Below are 16,736 nucleotides of genomic sequence, written 5' to 3' on the forward strand. Positions count from 1 at the left end.
ATCTCTCATTAGCATCCGTGGCTAACACAGGGCCCACGCTGAGCGGCGGAGGGCCCTCACGCTGGGCCCACTCCTGTATGATTGATGGCGAAACAGCATCGGCCACAATAACAAGACAAAAAAAACCGCTAACAATATATCTGCTGGAGGAGGTGAGGTAATAAAAATGTAGACAAACAAAAGGAAGTGGGGCTAATCAAGAATGCCAGGCACAGCTCATTAATCTAGGACAGGCGACGTCATTTTGAAGACTGGAGATAAAGTCCAATGACTGGCAAGTTGGGAAGATCACGGAGGCTTGTCCTCTTTCAGCTGCTATCCTTTCATCAGCTGCTAATACAAAAAGAATAAAATGGAAGGGGAGCCTAAAAAGAGGAGGGGGCTGAAGCTCATCCAAACATTTCACAAAGGTCATAATCAATTAAACTGAAACTGATTATTCAAGCTTTTATTTCTACAAATGTTGATGTTTTCAACGTTTCTCAAAATTAGAAAATTAAGGCTCTCAACAAATAAATGTAATGGGGAAGACTGCGGACTTCCCCAATACCCGATAATTAATTTATTTCATTAAATTAATGAAATGAATTAACTATCGGAAGAAACTGTGTTAATTGGTGTGAAGTTAATACATAGGAGGAAGTCCAGCAGCCTTTTAGAAACAAAATATAACTTAAAGTTATCTATTTTTTCATCACTTTTGCATCTCTATGAGTTACTGTTTTTTTTTTGTTTTGCTCCAATGGAGCCCGTTAATATTTATCATTCACCTTGCATCAGTTCATACCTGCAGGGGCACGAATATTCATATGGCTGTCGGTGAGTTTCTTATATTTAAACAGAAAATGTTAACTCATGCTGTCCAGTGTGTTTAATACACGGCTGTTGTAGATACATAAACATGTCTGACCTCTTTTAAGTTTCTCATAAACATCATAGAGTCAATCCTTCAGGTGCTTCGCCATGTTTGTAGAGCTGCTCAGCTTTGGAGCCGCCACCCTGCAGAACAGCTTGCTTTAAGGCTTACCCAGAGGTTTTCCTGCTAGTCTTGTTTGTAGGAAATGCTGCCAGCAACACTTTTGTCTGACAACTAGAGGTCACAAAGTCTCTAAGGAGTTTTAAACTTCCAGGGCCAGCTCACGGTTTTGACTGTCAGCCTTGCCTGGAGCAAAACAATTAGGCAAATTGACTCAATTTGTTTTGAATTTGAAGCAAATGATCATCATAAAAAGAAAAGCTCTTTTTTGTATTGCTTATGTTGAATAATTGATCATTTTGAAAGCCCTGATTGAGATGCGCCCGAGAGCTGCTGGTTAGAGTCAAGCATTTATTCTGCCACATCTGTAATCACTTAAAAAAACAGAACATCAGGTAACATTTGTGGCCAAATTGATTCTAAAAGCCAGACACAAGTTATGGTCTAAAAAGAAAACTAAAACAATAAAGCCTGTGTCTAAGAAGTAAATAGGGCATAAATATTTTTGGAATTACATAATTCAAGAACATAGAGTGTTAGTCAAAAATGGTAACACTACCAAGAGTGTGTAATATAAAGCTGGAAAACACACACCAACATCTAAATAAAGATCCAGTCTAAAACAACGGGTATAACAGCATTACAGAAGACTGAATATTCCATTTCATTTGGCTTTCATGTGACCAAATGTTCACAATTTATTGTTCATCCAGACTCCAAACCTATGAGTATGGATTGTGGAAGATCTGTAGAATTTACTTTGAGACGAAGGACAATCTGGAACAGCACAAGCATGACAAATCAAGAAAAATAATCTTCTTGTCATGTTTTGTATTAAAGTTCCAACAAATAATTACAAGGAATGCTTAGATTTACAAGCATCTAAGCATGCCTGGCCAGCCTGTCGTTCTGCAAGGCTGAAACAAAAATATCCACTGCAGGCACCATCCCCAATGACAGATAATTTTCTGTGATGTTGTTTTACATCCCACAGTAAAGCAACATCAGGTGCTTTACTGAGCTGTGCATCAGGTGTCAGTTTAAAAGTGTGTCCTCCTCACCTTCTCTCTGTCTTCCACCAGATCACTGAGCAGGTCGTCAAAGTCCAGGATCCCTCCATCCGTGTACTCCAAGTGGTGGATGTTCACAGGAACCTCTCCATGTTGCTATGGGGGGAAATATATAATGATCACGATAAGACATTTGAATAAACACTACCAAATCTTAAAATTAATAGCATGAGTCCATTACATTCATAAAAGAATAATACAACCATGACACTGTAAAGGGAAGAAATTTAAACTCCAGAAAAGTTGTGTGTATTTTTCCTTCAAAGGACTATAAAACATAAAAAGCACCCAGGTTTTTTATTTGTCATTTAATCAGGTGAGTTATTAAGAAGAAATTCTTATCTGCAATAACAACAAGGGAAGGACACACAGGAAGATCAAGCAGCACACAGATAGATGACACATTTATTTTTGATCCAACAGAAAATGAATTACAAAAAACATATCTATATATTCCCCAAATCATCTGCCTCTGATCTTCATCTGACTTCACTTATCAAGTGTATAAAAATGCATTCTGCTTGCTGGTGTTTCTGGACTGAAAATACTAGCTTGTCCTTAGAATAGATGCATTTCGGACTCAAGAAAGTGAAGCACAAAAAGGTGGGAAAGCAACACGAAGGCAGAAGTTATTGAAAACTCTGGTCAGTAACATTTTAGCTGTTCCCAGACGTCTCTAGTGTTATTATTGAAACATGCTGGACGCCAGGAAGCACTCTCCATGTTTGGAGGTCACAGTCCAGAGTTCTCCAATTACCACTGGGAACACTTAAGACTCACATTTCCATAACTTCTTCATTGGCATTTCTGGGGCTTTTCATCTTCATTATGCTGCTGTCATTTGGGGTTGCTACATCTATAACTTTCATCACTTTCTGTGGTTTGACAATAAGAACAATGTCCAGTTATTTTGCCTTAGCAACTTAGTTGGATAATAGCCTCATCATTCTTCACCACCTTTACAGGTGAAGCCGGGAAAACTGCAGCCAAAGCAGCTTTAACGCTAGGAAGACTTTACACAAGTATTAAGAGCATCTTTATGGGAATTTCTAGACTATTTTTCTAAGTGTGTTTCTAATGTCAGACATGGATTTGAAGGTGAAGATCTTGCAATCTCTGCTTCCACTCATTAAAAAGGTATTTTGTTAGTTTGATGTTAGAACTCATGCAGGTCACTCACATCAAACAGACTCATCCATGTCATTCAGGAGCTTGTTTTGTTCAGCCATGTTGGAACATGAAGACAACTTTCCCAAACTGGACCCATAAGGTTGTGGATGACATTGTCCAAAATGCTTTTCTACACCGAAGCATTAAGAGTTGTCTTCACCAAAAGAAAATTAAATAACCACTTTGCTGACAAGCAACTTATTCACCAACACCAACACTTGACATACAGCTGATAAGCAAAAGTGGCAACTGCCAAACATAGAGACAATGAGGTCTTTGTTTCCAATGGGTTCCTCAAATGCCAACCACCGTCAGTACTACCGTGTAGCTGGTGTTCTTCTGGTTTCAAATTCAAATATACTTTATTGATTCCAAAGGGAAATTAAATAACCATTTTGCTGGGCAGGTAAGGGTTTCTGAAGCAAAACCTGAACACTACACTGTACCTGCTGCATGACACAGCATGTTGAGAGTATCTACAGAGGTTGTAGATACCTCTGGTATGACGTAGAGGTGGAGATACACGTTCAGGATTTTTTGTTCCGTGAGAAGTGTGGGCACATTCCCGCCCAGTTCAAGGGCACACACCCAGAGACAACAAAAAAAAGAGACTGAAGTCAATTCACTTTTGATTGCGCCACAATCTGGAATCTGTTTACCCCAGAAAAATCAACAGAGAAGTTCAAGAACAATGCCATCTTCCTCTTTTTGTGACCCAGTCTATAAATGCACAGGCTGTGGCATTTCATGCAGCTGAAGAAGATTTTAATAGAAAAACAATAAACCAGAAAACAAAACAAGGTAATGTCCGTAGAATTTAGCCTTTATAGGAACAATTTATACTTACAAGCAAGATGTGAGCAAAGCAAATAAATCATACAAGTTCATAACAATGTTTACAGAAGTAAATGGCCTGTTAGAAACCATACATACAAATAAGAAGAGTAGTACACAAACGCATTAGCAATGAAATTAGTTTATATGGGCTGTAAGCCTGGAAGGCTAAGCCCTATTTTGATTAGCTTCATCCCAGCTCTTCTGCGTCTTAATGCTAAAATAGAGGATTTTGAATTTTCCACAAATCACATTGCTAGGAGTTTTAGATTTATCAACAGAAACAAAAGTCTTTTTCTCAGTGCTACACCCTCTAACCAAAGTATCTAGCCTCAGATAGTAGCTAAATACACAGCAGGTTTCAGACAAACAGGTTTATGGTATGATAACCCAAGGTTCAGGTCAGCTAGGTGGAATGTGAGAGCACACCAACTAGACAGACAAAGGAAGGAAAAGGCTGAAAGCAATGAGCAAAGCCAAGAGTGAAGATTAGTTTTGAACAGTTCATTCATTCGTACTTAAACGTAGTATCAGTCAATGGAAATTACAAAATTCTCTCTATATTTATCTATTTTAATTGCCTAGTGATGGCACATAATAGTAGCAAGTATGTTTCAAAAAGGCAAGTAGACATAGTATTCCCAGCTGGCCAGAAAAGCAGGTCCAACTGGACTGTCTCCCTGCATTCTTCCTCTCCTAACCAGACATTCATGCCTTGTAGCAGAGCAATAGCAAGATGCAACATTTGCACTTTTGGCATAAGGCCATACACTCATCATGGGTGTGGATATTGCACTAAATTTGGTCTTGCATTTCAACAATTTATGAAACAATCTTAATGACTTTTTTTAAACAAGGCGCTAAAGATTGAGCTGTTTTTTAACTTTTCTTTAATCTGAAATGAATGAAAAACTGAGCTGTTAGCATGACACGACAGGAACAGACTTCAGTCAGAGGCCTCTTCAGATTTGTTGCGAGACTGACTGCTACCTCAGATCCTCCCTGTCCAGAGAATCACCATTAACAACAATGCTGAAGATACTTGCAAATATGATTTTTAACATTTAATTTCCCCATAGAATAAACAGATTATTTTTGAATCATCAATATTTTTGTGCTCAATGCTTCAATACAACAAGACAGTCCCACAGCATGATGCCGTCACCATCATGTTTGACATTGAAGAAAATGTTTGTTCATTCGAAAGCCTCACCTTGACTCCTCTTATGCCAATAATGAGTGTATATAAAATTTTAACCAAAGCTGTAAGGTAGGAAGAATCTTAATTGTCTGTTTTGGGATGACAACATATCACACAGCTTAATGGAAATAAAGAGGAATGAGTGTGCTTTTCAAGAAGAGGGACTTCACCAGATCACAGGATTAAAGCAGAAGATTAATGCTCCGGAGTTAATGAGGATCACCTCTGCAGGAGAGTTTAAGCAAACCCCAGATAAACACTCTTTTCTCCATCTAACAGTGAATACATGTCACTTTCCAGGCAAAAATAAGCTGCAGGGAGGAAAAAAAGGGAATAAAAAGTTCCTCTGAAGTTCCTCAGACTGAATCCCTTGTAATACCTTCACTATCCCCAGAAAATAAATAACAAAAAGGAGCTGAAACTCAGTCAACTGCAGAGGAGAATTACCATGGCGGTTAGAAGAGTAAACTCCCTGCAAATTACACTCCTAAGTCCCCCATCATTTAGAAGTGATATCTCTCCTTCCTCTCCCACCCACCGCACACACTGGCGAGCAAAACACGTCATCCCGAGAGGGCGACGGCGCGCTGCAGCGATTAGTGGAGCTAAATTCTGTGAAGCGCTGGTGCTATTTCACACTTTGATCCTCAGAAGAATGTGTCATTATGAAGCTGTAAGAGCACGGTGTGGGCTTAGCTGTGATAAAAAAAAAATAATTCCTTTAATGAACGCGTCGATGAGGACTTATTCTCAAGTTGGACCAATTGATGGTGGTGTGTTTAAAGGCGAGAGAAAAACAGAGATGATGAAAAGATGACAGTTAGTGAAACGTGGGGATTGAAAAAAAAAAATACCGTTTTGATTAAAGCTATATATGAAAGATCCTGTTGCTTTTACAAACATTTCCATGAACTCAAAAACAAAATTGTAATGTTTTTTACTGTCATTTAATAGTTCATCATGTTTGATTTATTCACATTTCTGTTAATCCGAAAGTAAAAATTTTCTGTATTTTCACAATACATCACCAGCTGGTACACTGAAATATTTCTGTTTAATAACTGAAATCTTACGTATTTCTACAGTATATCTGACTAAAATTGACATGAAGCCTTTTACAAACCTTAACAGAACAATCTTTTATTTCTAGGGTACATTTACTCATTTTTTTACAGAGTTTTTTTTTACTGGGATACACACATTACACAACCACTTCAACAGGTAGTCTGCTGTACAAGATTATATTTAGGGGTGTCACTTTAAAAGGGAGCTGAACCAAACATTTGCATTTTATATCTGAAAAAAACCCAACCATAAATTCCAAAGGAGTACACTGTGGTAGGCCAATGTGGCAGAAAAATCCTCTGTATCAGGAAGTAAAATCTCTTATCAGCTAATAAGGAATCACATCTGCTTTATAATGTTGCATGCCACCAGCTTCCGCAGAGAAGTAGGAACTCTGTTGACCTTCAAGGCAAAAAAATCTAACATAGTACAGGATATTTATTTTAATATTTAGTTTGGTATGCCTGGTGAGATACAAAGAGCTGTCTGAGGCCTTCAGAGAAGATTATAGCTGACTAATTAAAATTGGATGCTCAAAATTAATGCCAACATACCCAGGTTTAACTCGCCAAGCAAGGTAATATTGTAAGCAGACCGCAAGATGCCAAAGAAGTTACCAAAACCCTAAAATGCTTTCATATGATAAGTTTATATAAATCACAATCAGAAAAACGGCTGATCAGTTTCTACTTTTATTGGAAATGTGCAACAAAAAAAAAAAATCACAAGAGCCTTTGCTAAGCTAGAAATAAAAACATTTTGTTTGATTTAAAAAATGGTTGTTATTGTTTAAGTGTAATCAAAATCATTTATTTTTTCCAGAATTCAATAGAACTGAAGGTCAGATCTTCACATTTCTGTGAGACATCTTGTTTATGACCTTAATATTTGAACATTCAGACATCCTTCTCAAAATTAAACTGAAAAAATGCCAAACACCAGTTTAGTTCAAGAGATTTCTGCCATGTTTTGCTTCTTTTTTAGTGAATGACAAAACTTATGGAGAATTCCTCGATATACTGATTTTCCATTTTCATATCAAAAAATATAAAGAAACATTCTTTTGTACAGAGCTTCATATGTCATAACATCCTAGGTGTAAACTCCACACACTCCCACAATCTTCTATTTCCCCCCCATCTTATGCAGCAGAAACATTTCCACAGACTGCATCACCACTCTGATAATGTGCAAACACACCTCTTCCAGATTACACTATATAATAAGCTATAGTTTCCTCAACAATGTGTCAATGAAAGTAGCTGAACATGAGGCATAGCTGAGAACACGTTTGAATAAACTGCTAATTAGTATGGTCTACACACGGCATTGTGGGAAAGCTCAGCAGGACTCTACAGAATGCACATCCTCACGCCCGCGGTGATTATCAGCAGGTTCTTGATGCGGCCCCTGCTGTCAGCGGAGAGGTCAGCGAGTGGAGAAACGTGCAGTTAATGCTGGCGCTAAATGGGTTCTGCTGGCAGCTAATCTGCTCCCATCTCTTGGAGCCGAGCCGGACTGTCCTTATACTGCGCAGAGGCCATGGACTGCTGAGTCAGTGTCTTGCATCAGCGGCTAATTAACATGCTCTGTGAAAAGCAATCAAGGCCCGGGTGCATTCTAATCACACGGTCGCGTTTAGCCTGGTGCAGCTTGTGCGCCGCAGCGTGTCGCACTCAGAGTCAACAGGGACCCTCTGGGCGAAGAGGGCTTGGCTGCTGCTGTCGGTGAAGCAAACACTCCACAGCTCAGGGGATCACTGAGAGGGATGAGTGCTGCCGTGTGTGTGTGCGTCTGTAGCCATCTAGATGTGCCATCCAATCGCTCCTTCAATCCGTGCTTCCAAGGCTTCTCCGAACCGGAAACTCTGCGCCCGAGGGAGGGAGTGTGGGCAGGCTGAGCGGACACCAGCCAACCGATAAGAACGGGGGGCCTGTCACCAATCCTAATCCCCAATCACTCACAGGACAAAGCCTCCTGTCCACCACGCACCTCTCCAGCTGCGGCCACATTGAAGACATCAAACACAACTTCCACCTGCCCGCCGAGATATCGGGGCTTAAACCACGAGCTATTGTACAGGTAGACAGCAGAGTCTGCCACCAGAAACACGTGCATCCTCGTCGAGACACACGCCAGCACGCTATCACGCAAAGACAGCATGCACGCAAGCCGCTGATTAATAAAAAGGTCAGCCTGGCAGGATGATTAATGTTGGAGAGATCGCAACGGTGAGGACACAGATGACTGAGGAGTTGTGTCTTTGTGTGGATGTAAACATCCTTGCAGGGTTTCATATGCAGAAAAACTCCACATCTAGTTCTTCATATGCTTTAAAATACAAAATAGAGACAGTCACTTTAAATTTACGGAAAGAATTTCTACAGCCGGTGGGTTTTAAATGCGTAAGCTGCAAAAGCAACAAACTGGAAGTGAGCAAACAAGGAGGAAAGGTAGAGGGTACAGGAAAGGAAAGGCTGAAGGAAGAAAACAAAGGAAGTACACAGGGAAGAAAGGATGGAAATAATATTTAAAAAATAAGTGGAAGACAGGGAAAAATGGAGGGAAAGCATAACAAAATTTAAGCAATAGGGGAAAAGGTCTGGAAATACAAATATTTTTCTATAACTTTCAAGGTGAGGCATAATTTTCCATTCTTTCCAGACATGAAAAATACCTCATATCCCATACTTTCCACAGATTCGTTAGGAACTCCGTGTTTAGAAAGTCTCAATTACTTTTCAAAACAAGGGATAAGGACAGAAAAATCATTCCATCCTCTTGCTCCATGCCACACCGCGTCCTGATCAGAGGACATGAAGGCTTTGCTGCATCCTACAAATGCACAGTGAGTGGAGAACATCATGACTCAGTCGTAGAGTGGAACAATGTGGAAAAGGTTTAAAGAAATTACTCCTCAGGATAATTACTAGGAGCTTTCTGCAAACCACAGCCACCATAAGACGCCCAGAAACCTGAGCAAAAACCACACGTTTCTGCTCAGACTCAAAGACTTGCACTTTTCTGAGGGCTTTGTTCTGAAACCTGGTTTGGCTACGACAAATTTGCAGTTTTGTCTACGTCTACATCCGTACATTTTAATTTGAAACCTAGAAGATTGGATAAATCTACTGAATTTAGAGGAACAGCTACAAATAGCACAGATTTGGGATTTCTTATTTTAGGAGTGAAAAGATGAGCTTTCACTGTTTGAGTAAATGCACCTGTAATGACATTTAAACCAAAAAGAAAAAAAGGCGAGTTACAGGTAGAAAGACCAAGATGAGGACAAAACTAAATCTAACAGGTGGAGCCACCTGAAGAGGATTTTGAAAACTTTTACAACCCAAATCAAGAGCTAATATGCTGGAAACACTTAAGCCAAAATGACAAAATAATGTTATTAAATCAAAAGGTGCCAAAGTATCTGTTTAATGGTGTGAACTCTTATGTATGAAACAGGATTTTAATTAAAAAAAATGAAGAAAAAAATCAGACTTTATTCAATGACGTAAAATATTACTTAAATATGACATTCTGAGATTGAAGTCATAATTTTGAGGGGAAAAAAAATAGAAAATGAACGTCCAAATTATGAGACAAAAAAGTCAGAATTCTCTGAGAATAAATAAAAATGTTTTAAAAAATCTTGAATTAAACACCTGCCATGAAAAGTTGTGTGGACTTTAAGAGTCACTGCAAAGTAGTAGCAGATTTCCTTATAATAATATTTAGAATACAAATGTTAAGAAAAACAAATAAATAAAACTGGAGGAGTTAAAAGAAGTCCTGTAACTTTCTTTTTGAAATACTGTTTGTAAAAGACATACAACTCCCTTTAAATGTCTGCACGTTTTGCGGAAATGAAGAAATACTTTTAGAAATACATAAAAATTTGCCAGAGAGGAGGCCAATCAAACCTGATAGCCAATGCTAGCTATGTTAGCTTTGAGGATAACAAACACAGTCGCTGGCGTGTCACGTGACCCACCACCTTGTTTAAGGTATGAGAGGCGTTTGTTACAAAATGACAAGCACGACTGGAATGAAATAAAGCGTCATTGGAGCTAAACCATTCCTAAAGTTATGTATATAAGAATATTAATAAATAAGTTATGTATATATTTTTTACAGAGGGCTTACCTGCTCTACTATCCTGCGGTACCTCCGTGTGGCTTGTTCGACTAATTCCCGGACGGTCCATCCAGCTTTACAGGGAACCACCACTGAGGTGTCTCCGAAAGTCACGGTAACTTTCATGTCAGCAACAACTTCTCACTGTTGTTTTAAAAAAACAACAAAATAAAACACACGCGATAAGAGAATAAGTTTAATCCAAGTTTGACAGGTCCGAGGAGCCGAAGCTGCTCCCTGTTTCAGAGGAAAGCACCTGTCCGTCGAAACCGGAGCAACAGGTGTCTCGGGTCGGAGTGAAATCACGTCAAAACGGAACTTTTCCGAGGCTACCGAGGTTTTCTGCTGAGCAAACCCCCAGAAAACATGTTGGTTTTTAACAGAGCTCGAAGGAAGCGGCGTTTACGGCTGGAAAAGGGCAGTTTTTGTCATGCTGAGCCGAGAGCTGATACACCCAAACAAAACAAAGTGAGACGGAAAAACCCGGAAGAAATCACAGACACTCTGCAGGAAAGAATAGTGCGCTCCCACTGACACTACCCGCGTTTACCTGTGTGTGCTTTAGATATCTTTATGTCATATGTGCCTAGAAGAAAATCTTTAAAAAGGAAAAAAAAAGGGTGTTGTAAGTGTCGTGTTAACTAATTGAGGTTGGTGTAAATAAATAAACATTCCTAGTAAATACTCAGTATATTTCTTTCTAATTTTGCCTTGTAAAGGTAAACTATTCCAGAATTTGTCACATAATAACCACTAACCTCAACACATTTTAGTACATTTTTATGTGATAGACCAATACATATACAGCAAAGATGTTTTTAAAAAGATTTTTGTAGCAAATAAAATCTATTAGAGTCCACATACATAGTTACAGCTGTGAAGTCTTATTTTTCTGGCAAAGGCCGTGCTGTTCCTATTTCAAGTTGTTTACATCTCTAAAAAGATCTTTAAAAGCACACCTCTCCCTGCTCTCTAATCCTCCTGACACTCTCTCCACACTCATCACAGATTCTAATTACCTCACCATTACTCTCTGTCATTTTGTGTCATTAGGTTCTGTTGTGAAATTGCCTTTATGGATATCAGCAGCCGCTGACAGGCTCCTCTCCTGTGCCTCATTCCCTCACATTGTTTGGTTTTTGCTCTCTGGGATTTCCTCCCCATCACATCCGAGAGAGAGAGAGCTACCGTTGCAAATGGATTCATAATTGGGACAAGCACTTTTCCCTCTTTTTTTTTTTTTACTCCCCCACCCCATCGGCAAGCTTTGCACCCAAAATGTGCAGAGTGGAGCACCGAAAGCACAAATTTTTCATCTTATCCAGAGTAAACAAGGCGAATTTAAAGACTAGGAATGGGACAAAAAGAAAGAAAGAGGTGATCCGTAATTAGTAAATCACCATAAAAAAATACCCTGCATATTTGTCCGTAATCCCCTAAATTTTCCAGGACAGAACAGAATTACAGCCCAGTTTAGCACAGCTACCCAGAGGGTTGGTGATGGCGGATAAGCTCCTCCCGGCTGCTGACTCATCAGGTAGTGCAACTACTGTTTGGCACCACTTGGATCCACACATGCTGACTGTAGTCATATTTAATCAGCCGGCGCATGTGCATCTCCACGCTACGTCGTTGAGGGCTATGCGACGTAGGGTGATGAAAGATGGAACTGTTTGGTTTTATCTGAAAAAACTGAACAGCCTGTTCTTTTATTTAAACGGTTATTTGTTCAAGGCTGGCACCCAATTACACACTGAAAGAACTTCCCGAAATGTCAAATTTCAGGTTTTACTGAGAGAGCTCTGAAGCCGGCTCCACTTCTCCAAATAAGACACATGCAAACTTCTACCTTCTCCTGGACAGAGATTGTTTTAAATGTTTTATTGATAGAGGAAGTCAAACAAATCCCCGTAGCAGACGAGCATTAAAAATGAAAACCCCTTTTTTAAATGTTAATGCATTTTTACTTTTTTATTGCTTGAAGATAAAAATAGATATAAGTTTGATACTTTTTTATGCTTTGCTATATTTCTCACATTTAAGCTGGACTGGATTCCACTTTACGGCTCAAGTGAAGGATAAATTGAGAATGAACTCGATTTTGGGGCTGCTATTGTTAGCATCTTGCATACTTCGAGACTTTAACCAATATATGCATGGGACAAACTCATACTATGGAGTTAGAGATAATACCGCTGTTGCGGGAACTCTTTGTAATAGTAGAAACACATAAACACAAGGTAACGCAAGAATTATATAGCATTATAGCATACTGGACAATAAGTATGACCACATACTTATTGAACATATTCAAAATTTAAGAAAAATCCAATGTTGACTTTGAGGGCATTTATTCACCAGGGAAAAGAAAACCTGTGTTTAAAAATATTTTTAAGAAAATCATATCAGTTATTGCAGCCTAAAATTATATTTAAATAAATCTACCTCTTAGAGATATGTTTTTTTGCTAACTCAAGCAAGTTAGCTAACATTAACTTACACCAGTGTTGAGAATAAATTCTGTTTTCCTTCTATCTCTTTTAGCTAGTTGCTAAGCTAAACCTAAAGGGAATGACATGTTAGGAAATGGAAATAAGAATTATGCTTAGAGGAAATGACACACTAGGGAGCGCCCTCTTTGGGGCGTGGCTTAGATAGAGGCTAACATCACAAACTCTTCTTGGGTGCCATTTTGTCTGTTACCTCCTAAAGGTGTCATGACAAATGGACCAGCTGTATTTTGATATTAATAAATGGAGTTCAAGAATTCAACTGAGATTAGGAGATTGAATCTTTTTCAATCTCATACATCAAGAACTCAGCATGGACAATGGATGATTTTCCACACCATCCAATGTGCTTCCGGCAACTTTTAAACTAGAATTAGCTAAAATACTAACATTAGCTGACATTGGCAAGTTAAAACATATGCAAAGGATGCTAGCTTCAGCAAGTTGGGTAACACTTGGAAGCTGGTTAGCTTTTTTTTTTTAAGATTTCTTTTGTGCTAGTGGGCTTTATTAGCAGTATTCAAATGGAAACTGATGGAAAGAGAAAGGCAGAAGACCGAGAAAATGTCCCAATATTGTGAATTGAACCTCAGAACGTAGACGGCTACATCAGAATAGCTTTTGTTTGAAGGGTTCTCGCGCTACCTCTTAACAGCGTACTGCAATTATTTATGTTCTAAAATTTGCTAAAATGCTACATTTTGCATGTTGGCTAACACTAGCAACGACATTTACGAAACCATATATTTAATACAACTGCAAACACATGTTGGATTAATATTGTCTACTTAAAATACAATTGAAGGAGACTGTAAAAGATATGAGATATTAATGTTTCGCCTGCAGCAAATATTCTCAAATTGAAGGTTGAGTTTTAGACGCTTTTCAAGGTGAGATTACATTGATGCATCAAAAACTGAATTTATTTCAAGACTTTTTTTGTGCGTGTCGTAACATGGTTGCCAATTCATGTGCTCTATCATTTGGTCTTAGGCATGAACTGAGGCACTGTCAGCTGGAGTGAGGTTGTAGAACAGGGTAGATTTGTTCTGTTTACTTTTACGTAACAGAAGCTCATCGGTCTTAAAAAGAAGAAGCAGGTTTGGCCGCGTTCCCTTCCTGTGCCGTCGCCTGCATACCTTCACTGCTCCCTTTTTGTCGACTCCATGATGTCACGTTCTCCATGAGTGGTGAGCTCTCAGCATGCCCCGGTGTTTACAACTGTTGAGCAAATTCAGCTTGAAGACTTTGCCTCATTTTAGTCATATCTCAGCTCAAACTCTGTTACAAGTGGATACTCTTTGAATGGTCGATTGAGCCTTTTCTTCTTTTTTTTTTTTCTTCCTGGCTTTGAGTCTTTTGAATCCCTCCCTCATTTGGAAGTGAGGCACACTAGCCAAAGTGTTGCTCGTCAATAACAGCCCAGTGATGGTTTTTGTTGTTTTGTTCATCGCTTTGAGTGCAATTTGCCGAGCTGGGTTGCCTGGGTCGATAGCCATGTTGATTTGCTTTCAGCCTCCAAGCAGCGCTCCTTTTCTAAAGAGCAAAATTGACATGTTCTCAGCAGCAGTGCCACCACCCTTGTGTTTTAGCTCAGTATGAGACTGAAGCCGGTCGATAGCCGAGACTTGCCTCACTTCCTGCTGCGATGCTTTACAATTACGGAGTCTGAATCGGTATCAGGGATTACTCGCAGAAACCCGCTCTCGCTTTCGAAAACGAGGGGAAAGACAGCTCTCGCACTCCAAAACACGAGCTCCGTTCAGCATGAGGATTTCATTTTAGACAGCAGGTATAATATTCATGCTTCAAAATTGCGTCTCTTTTGTGTGTGACAGCTACAAATGGCCTAAAACCTACTGCCAAAAGCTCTCCTCCTAGGATCCACAAAAGCCAAAGTTGCTTAAAATTGTCTGGGATTATCACAGTTGTTCAAAGCAAAATAGGCGTCATCATGTATTGACAGAAAAAGATGCAAATTGCCTTCTAAAGAAGACAAGAAAAAAAAACAACTACTAAATGGATCTTTGTGGAGTACTCCGCTTCCTTTTTAGGCTGGATGCAGAGCACAAAGAGAAGTGAACAGACAGTGAGAGGAAGTTGGAGCCATGGTTACCGTTTCCAGCCTGCAGGAAGGAACGTTCAGTGGAAATGTTAAAGCAAGATCTCAAGACATTAGATAGGAAGTTAAAGCCGGGATGCAAACGGACAATGATCCTCAGCAAACCAACAAATTAGCGCAAACATATAGAGGCATTTTTAACTAGTAAATTCAGATACAAGCGATGCGATGCTATCAGCGAGCGAGACTCGAATATCTTTGACCATTTTTGCAAGATGTCTTCTGTTGATTGCAGAATTTCTGCAGTCGCGCGAATTTCCACATCTGCAGAAAGGCTGACTTTTTTTGGTTTTTTTCTGTGTCTGATTTCAAATTCTGTTGGGACCTTCATACATCCCTCTCAACAATCAAAAGCATGTCATTCTCTCTCACTTTAACAGTCAGGACCACCAGGCTGATTGAAACAGGACAAACCATCTTTAAACCGCTTTAGTCCTGATTTCAAAGTTCAGTTTTTGTAGTTTTTGTTGGAATTTCCCTTTGTGGTTGAAACTGATAGAGCGCACATTGGTGTTTGTCTTTCTGTCGTGTTTGCGAAGAGTAATTCAGTCGCCGGGGAAGCAGGTCAAAGTAAAGACGAAGGGGTTTTGTTAATCATTTGCTTTTGGATGAGCTCCATTGACGAGAAGCCAGAGTTGCTTATTTGATGATCTTCCGGATCAAGAGGTCACAGAAACTGGAGCACAACAAAGGAAAACAGTCTGCAGTAATCGCAGACGGAACTAGGATGTGAACTTATCAACCACACCGATTCGTTGGCAGATGTTTTCACACTCCTCCTGAACAGGAAGTGCGTCTTCTCGCTTCCCGCGGCAACACAGCCACAAAAGGGGTCGTCTTCTTTCCATCTTCGACTGTTGCTGCACACACCTAATTAGTCTAATTAGATTTTTCTCGGCTGAAGCCGGAGTGTGACAAAGCACCCTCCTCACCGCACTCATTGAGGGGTGAGAATGAGACTTTATATATTCTGCAGGCAGGTAGCACATCACACACTCTTTCCTCTTCTCGCACACATGCATCCCCTAATGGATCAAATTAGCACTTTGGCACATGAGCCATGTTTTTCACTCATTCTTTCACCCCCATGCTTGTTCTGCCTCCATATTTGTCTCATTTTCCTCCCCGCTCTCCTCCCGACAGAGGCAGTTCGATGGGTAATTAAAAATCTTACACCAAGACAAAAAAAAAAAAAAAAGTTGTTTTAATTTAAGATCATTACGGCGTGGCGGCCTCGTGGCTTTGAGAGGATAGGGGGGAAAGATCTTTTGAAATCCGCCGCTTCGAAACCATGGCAACAACTGCCACATAACCTCATTTTCCGCCTAATCACAGAAGAGGGGACTGCCGAACATCGATTTAGACAATTATGGAGCGACGTTAGCAACAAAAGCAAGCTAGGCAGAAGCAACGCTTTGGAAAAGGTGAAGAGAGGAGGGGGCGCCTAAGTGCTTACAGGGGAAAAGAAAGTGAATGCAGGAGAGAGGAGGAGGTGAGGGGGCTACATATTGAAACCCTTTAATGGCTCTAAAATGGCACCTTTTTCCTTTGCATTTCAGAGATGCCCCAGCGGTGTCATTCACTTCCATCTTATGTCTCTCGTTTCTGCCCGCTCTACCCTAGCAGCCCGTCTCCTGCTGCGCTGTCAAGCAGG

The 16,736-nt window shown here is 39.8% G+C and overlaps 1 protein-coding gene across 2 annotated transcripts in view; it reads right to left on the bottom strand.

Moving 5' to 3' along the window:
• pard3ba (par-3 family cell polarity regulator beta a) overlaps positions 1-10,953 on the bottom strand; it is a 134,788-nt gene extending 123,835 nt beyond the window's left edge. For both annotated transcript variants that reach the window (XM_032556984.1, XM_032556983.1), the window contains exons 1-2: positions 10,460-10,953; positions 2,038-2,142 (exon numbers count right to left, since the gene is read on the bottom strand). In XM_032556984.1, the coding sequence (XP_032412875.1) occupies positions 2,038-2,142; positions 10,460-10,576 (222 nt within the window). In that variant the 5' untranslated portion in view covers positions 10,577-10,953. The remainder of the gene's footprint in view (positions 1-2,037; positions 2,143-10,459) is intronic.
• Between the last annotated feature and the right edge of the window lie 5,783 nt (positions 10,954-16,736).

The sequence above is a fragment of the Xiphophorus hellerii genome, chromosome 24 (genome assembly GCF_003331165.1).
Source record: "Xiphophorus hellerii strain 12219 chromosome 24, Xiphophorus_hellerii-4.1, whole genome shotgun sequence".
Lineage (NCBI taxonomy): Eukaryota > Metazoa > Chordata > Actinopteri > Cyprinodontiformes > Poeciliidae > Xiphophorus > Xiphophorus hellerii.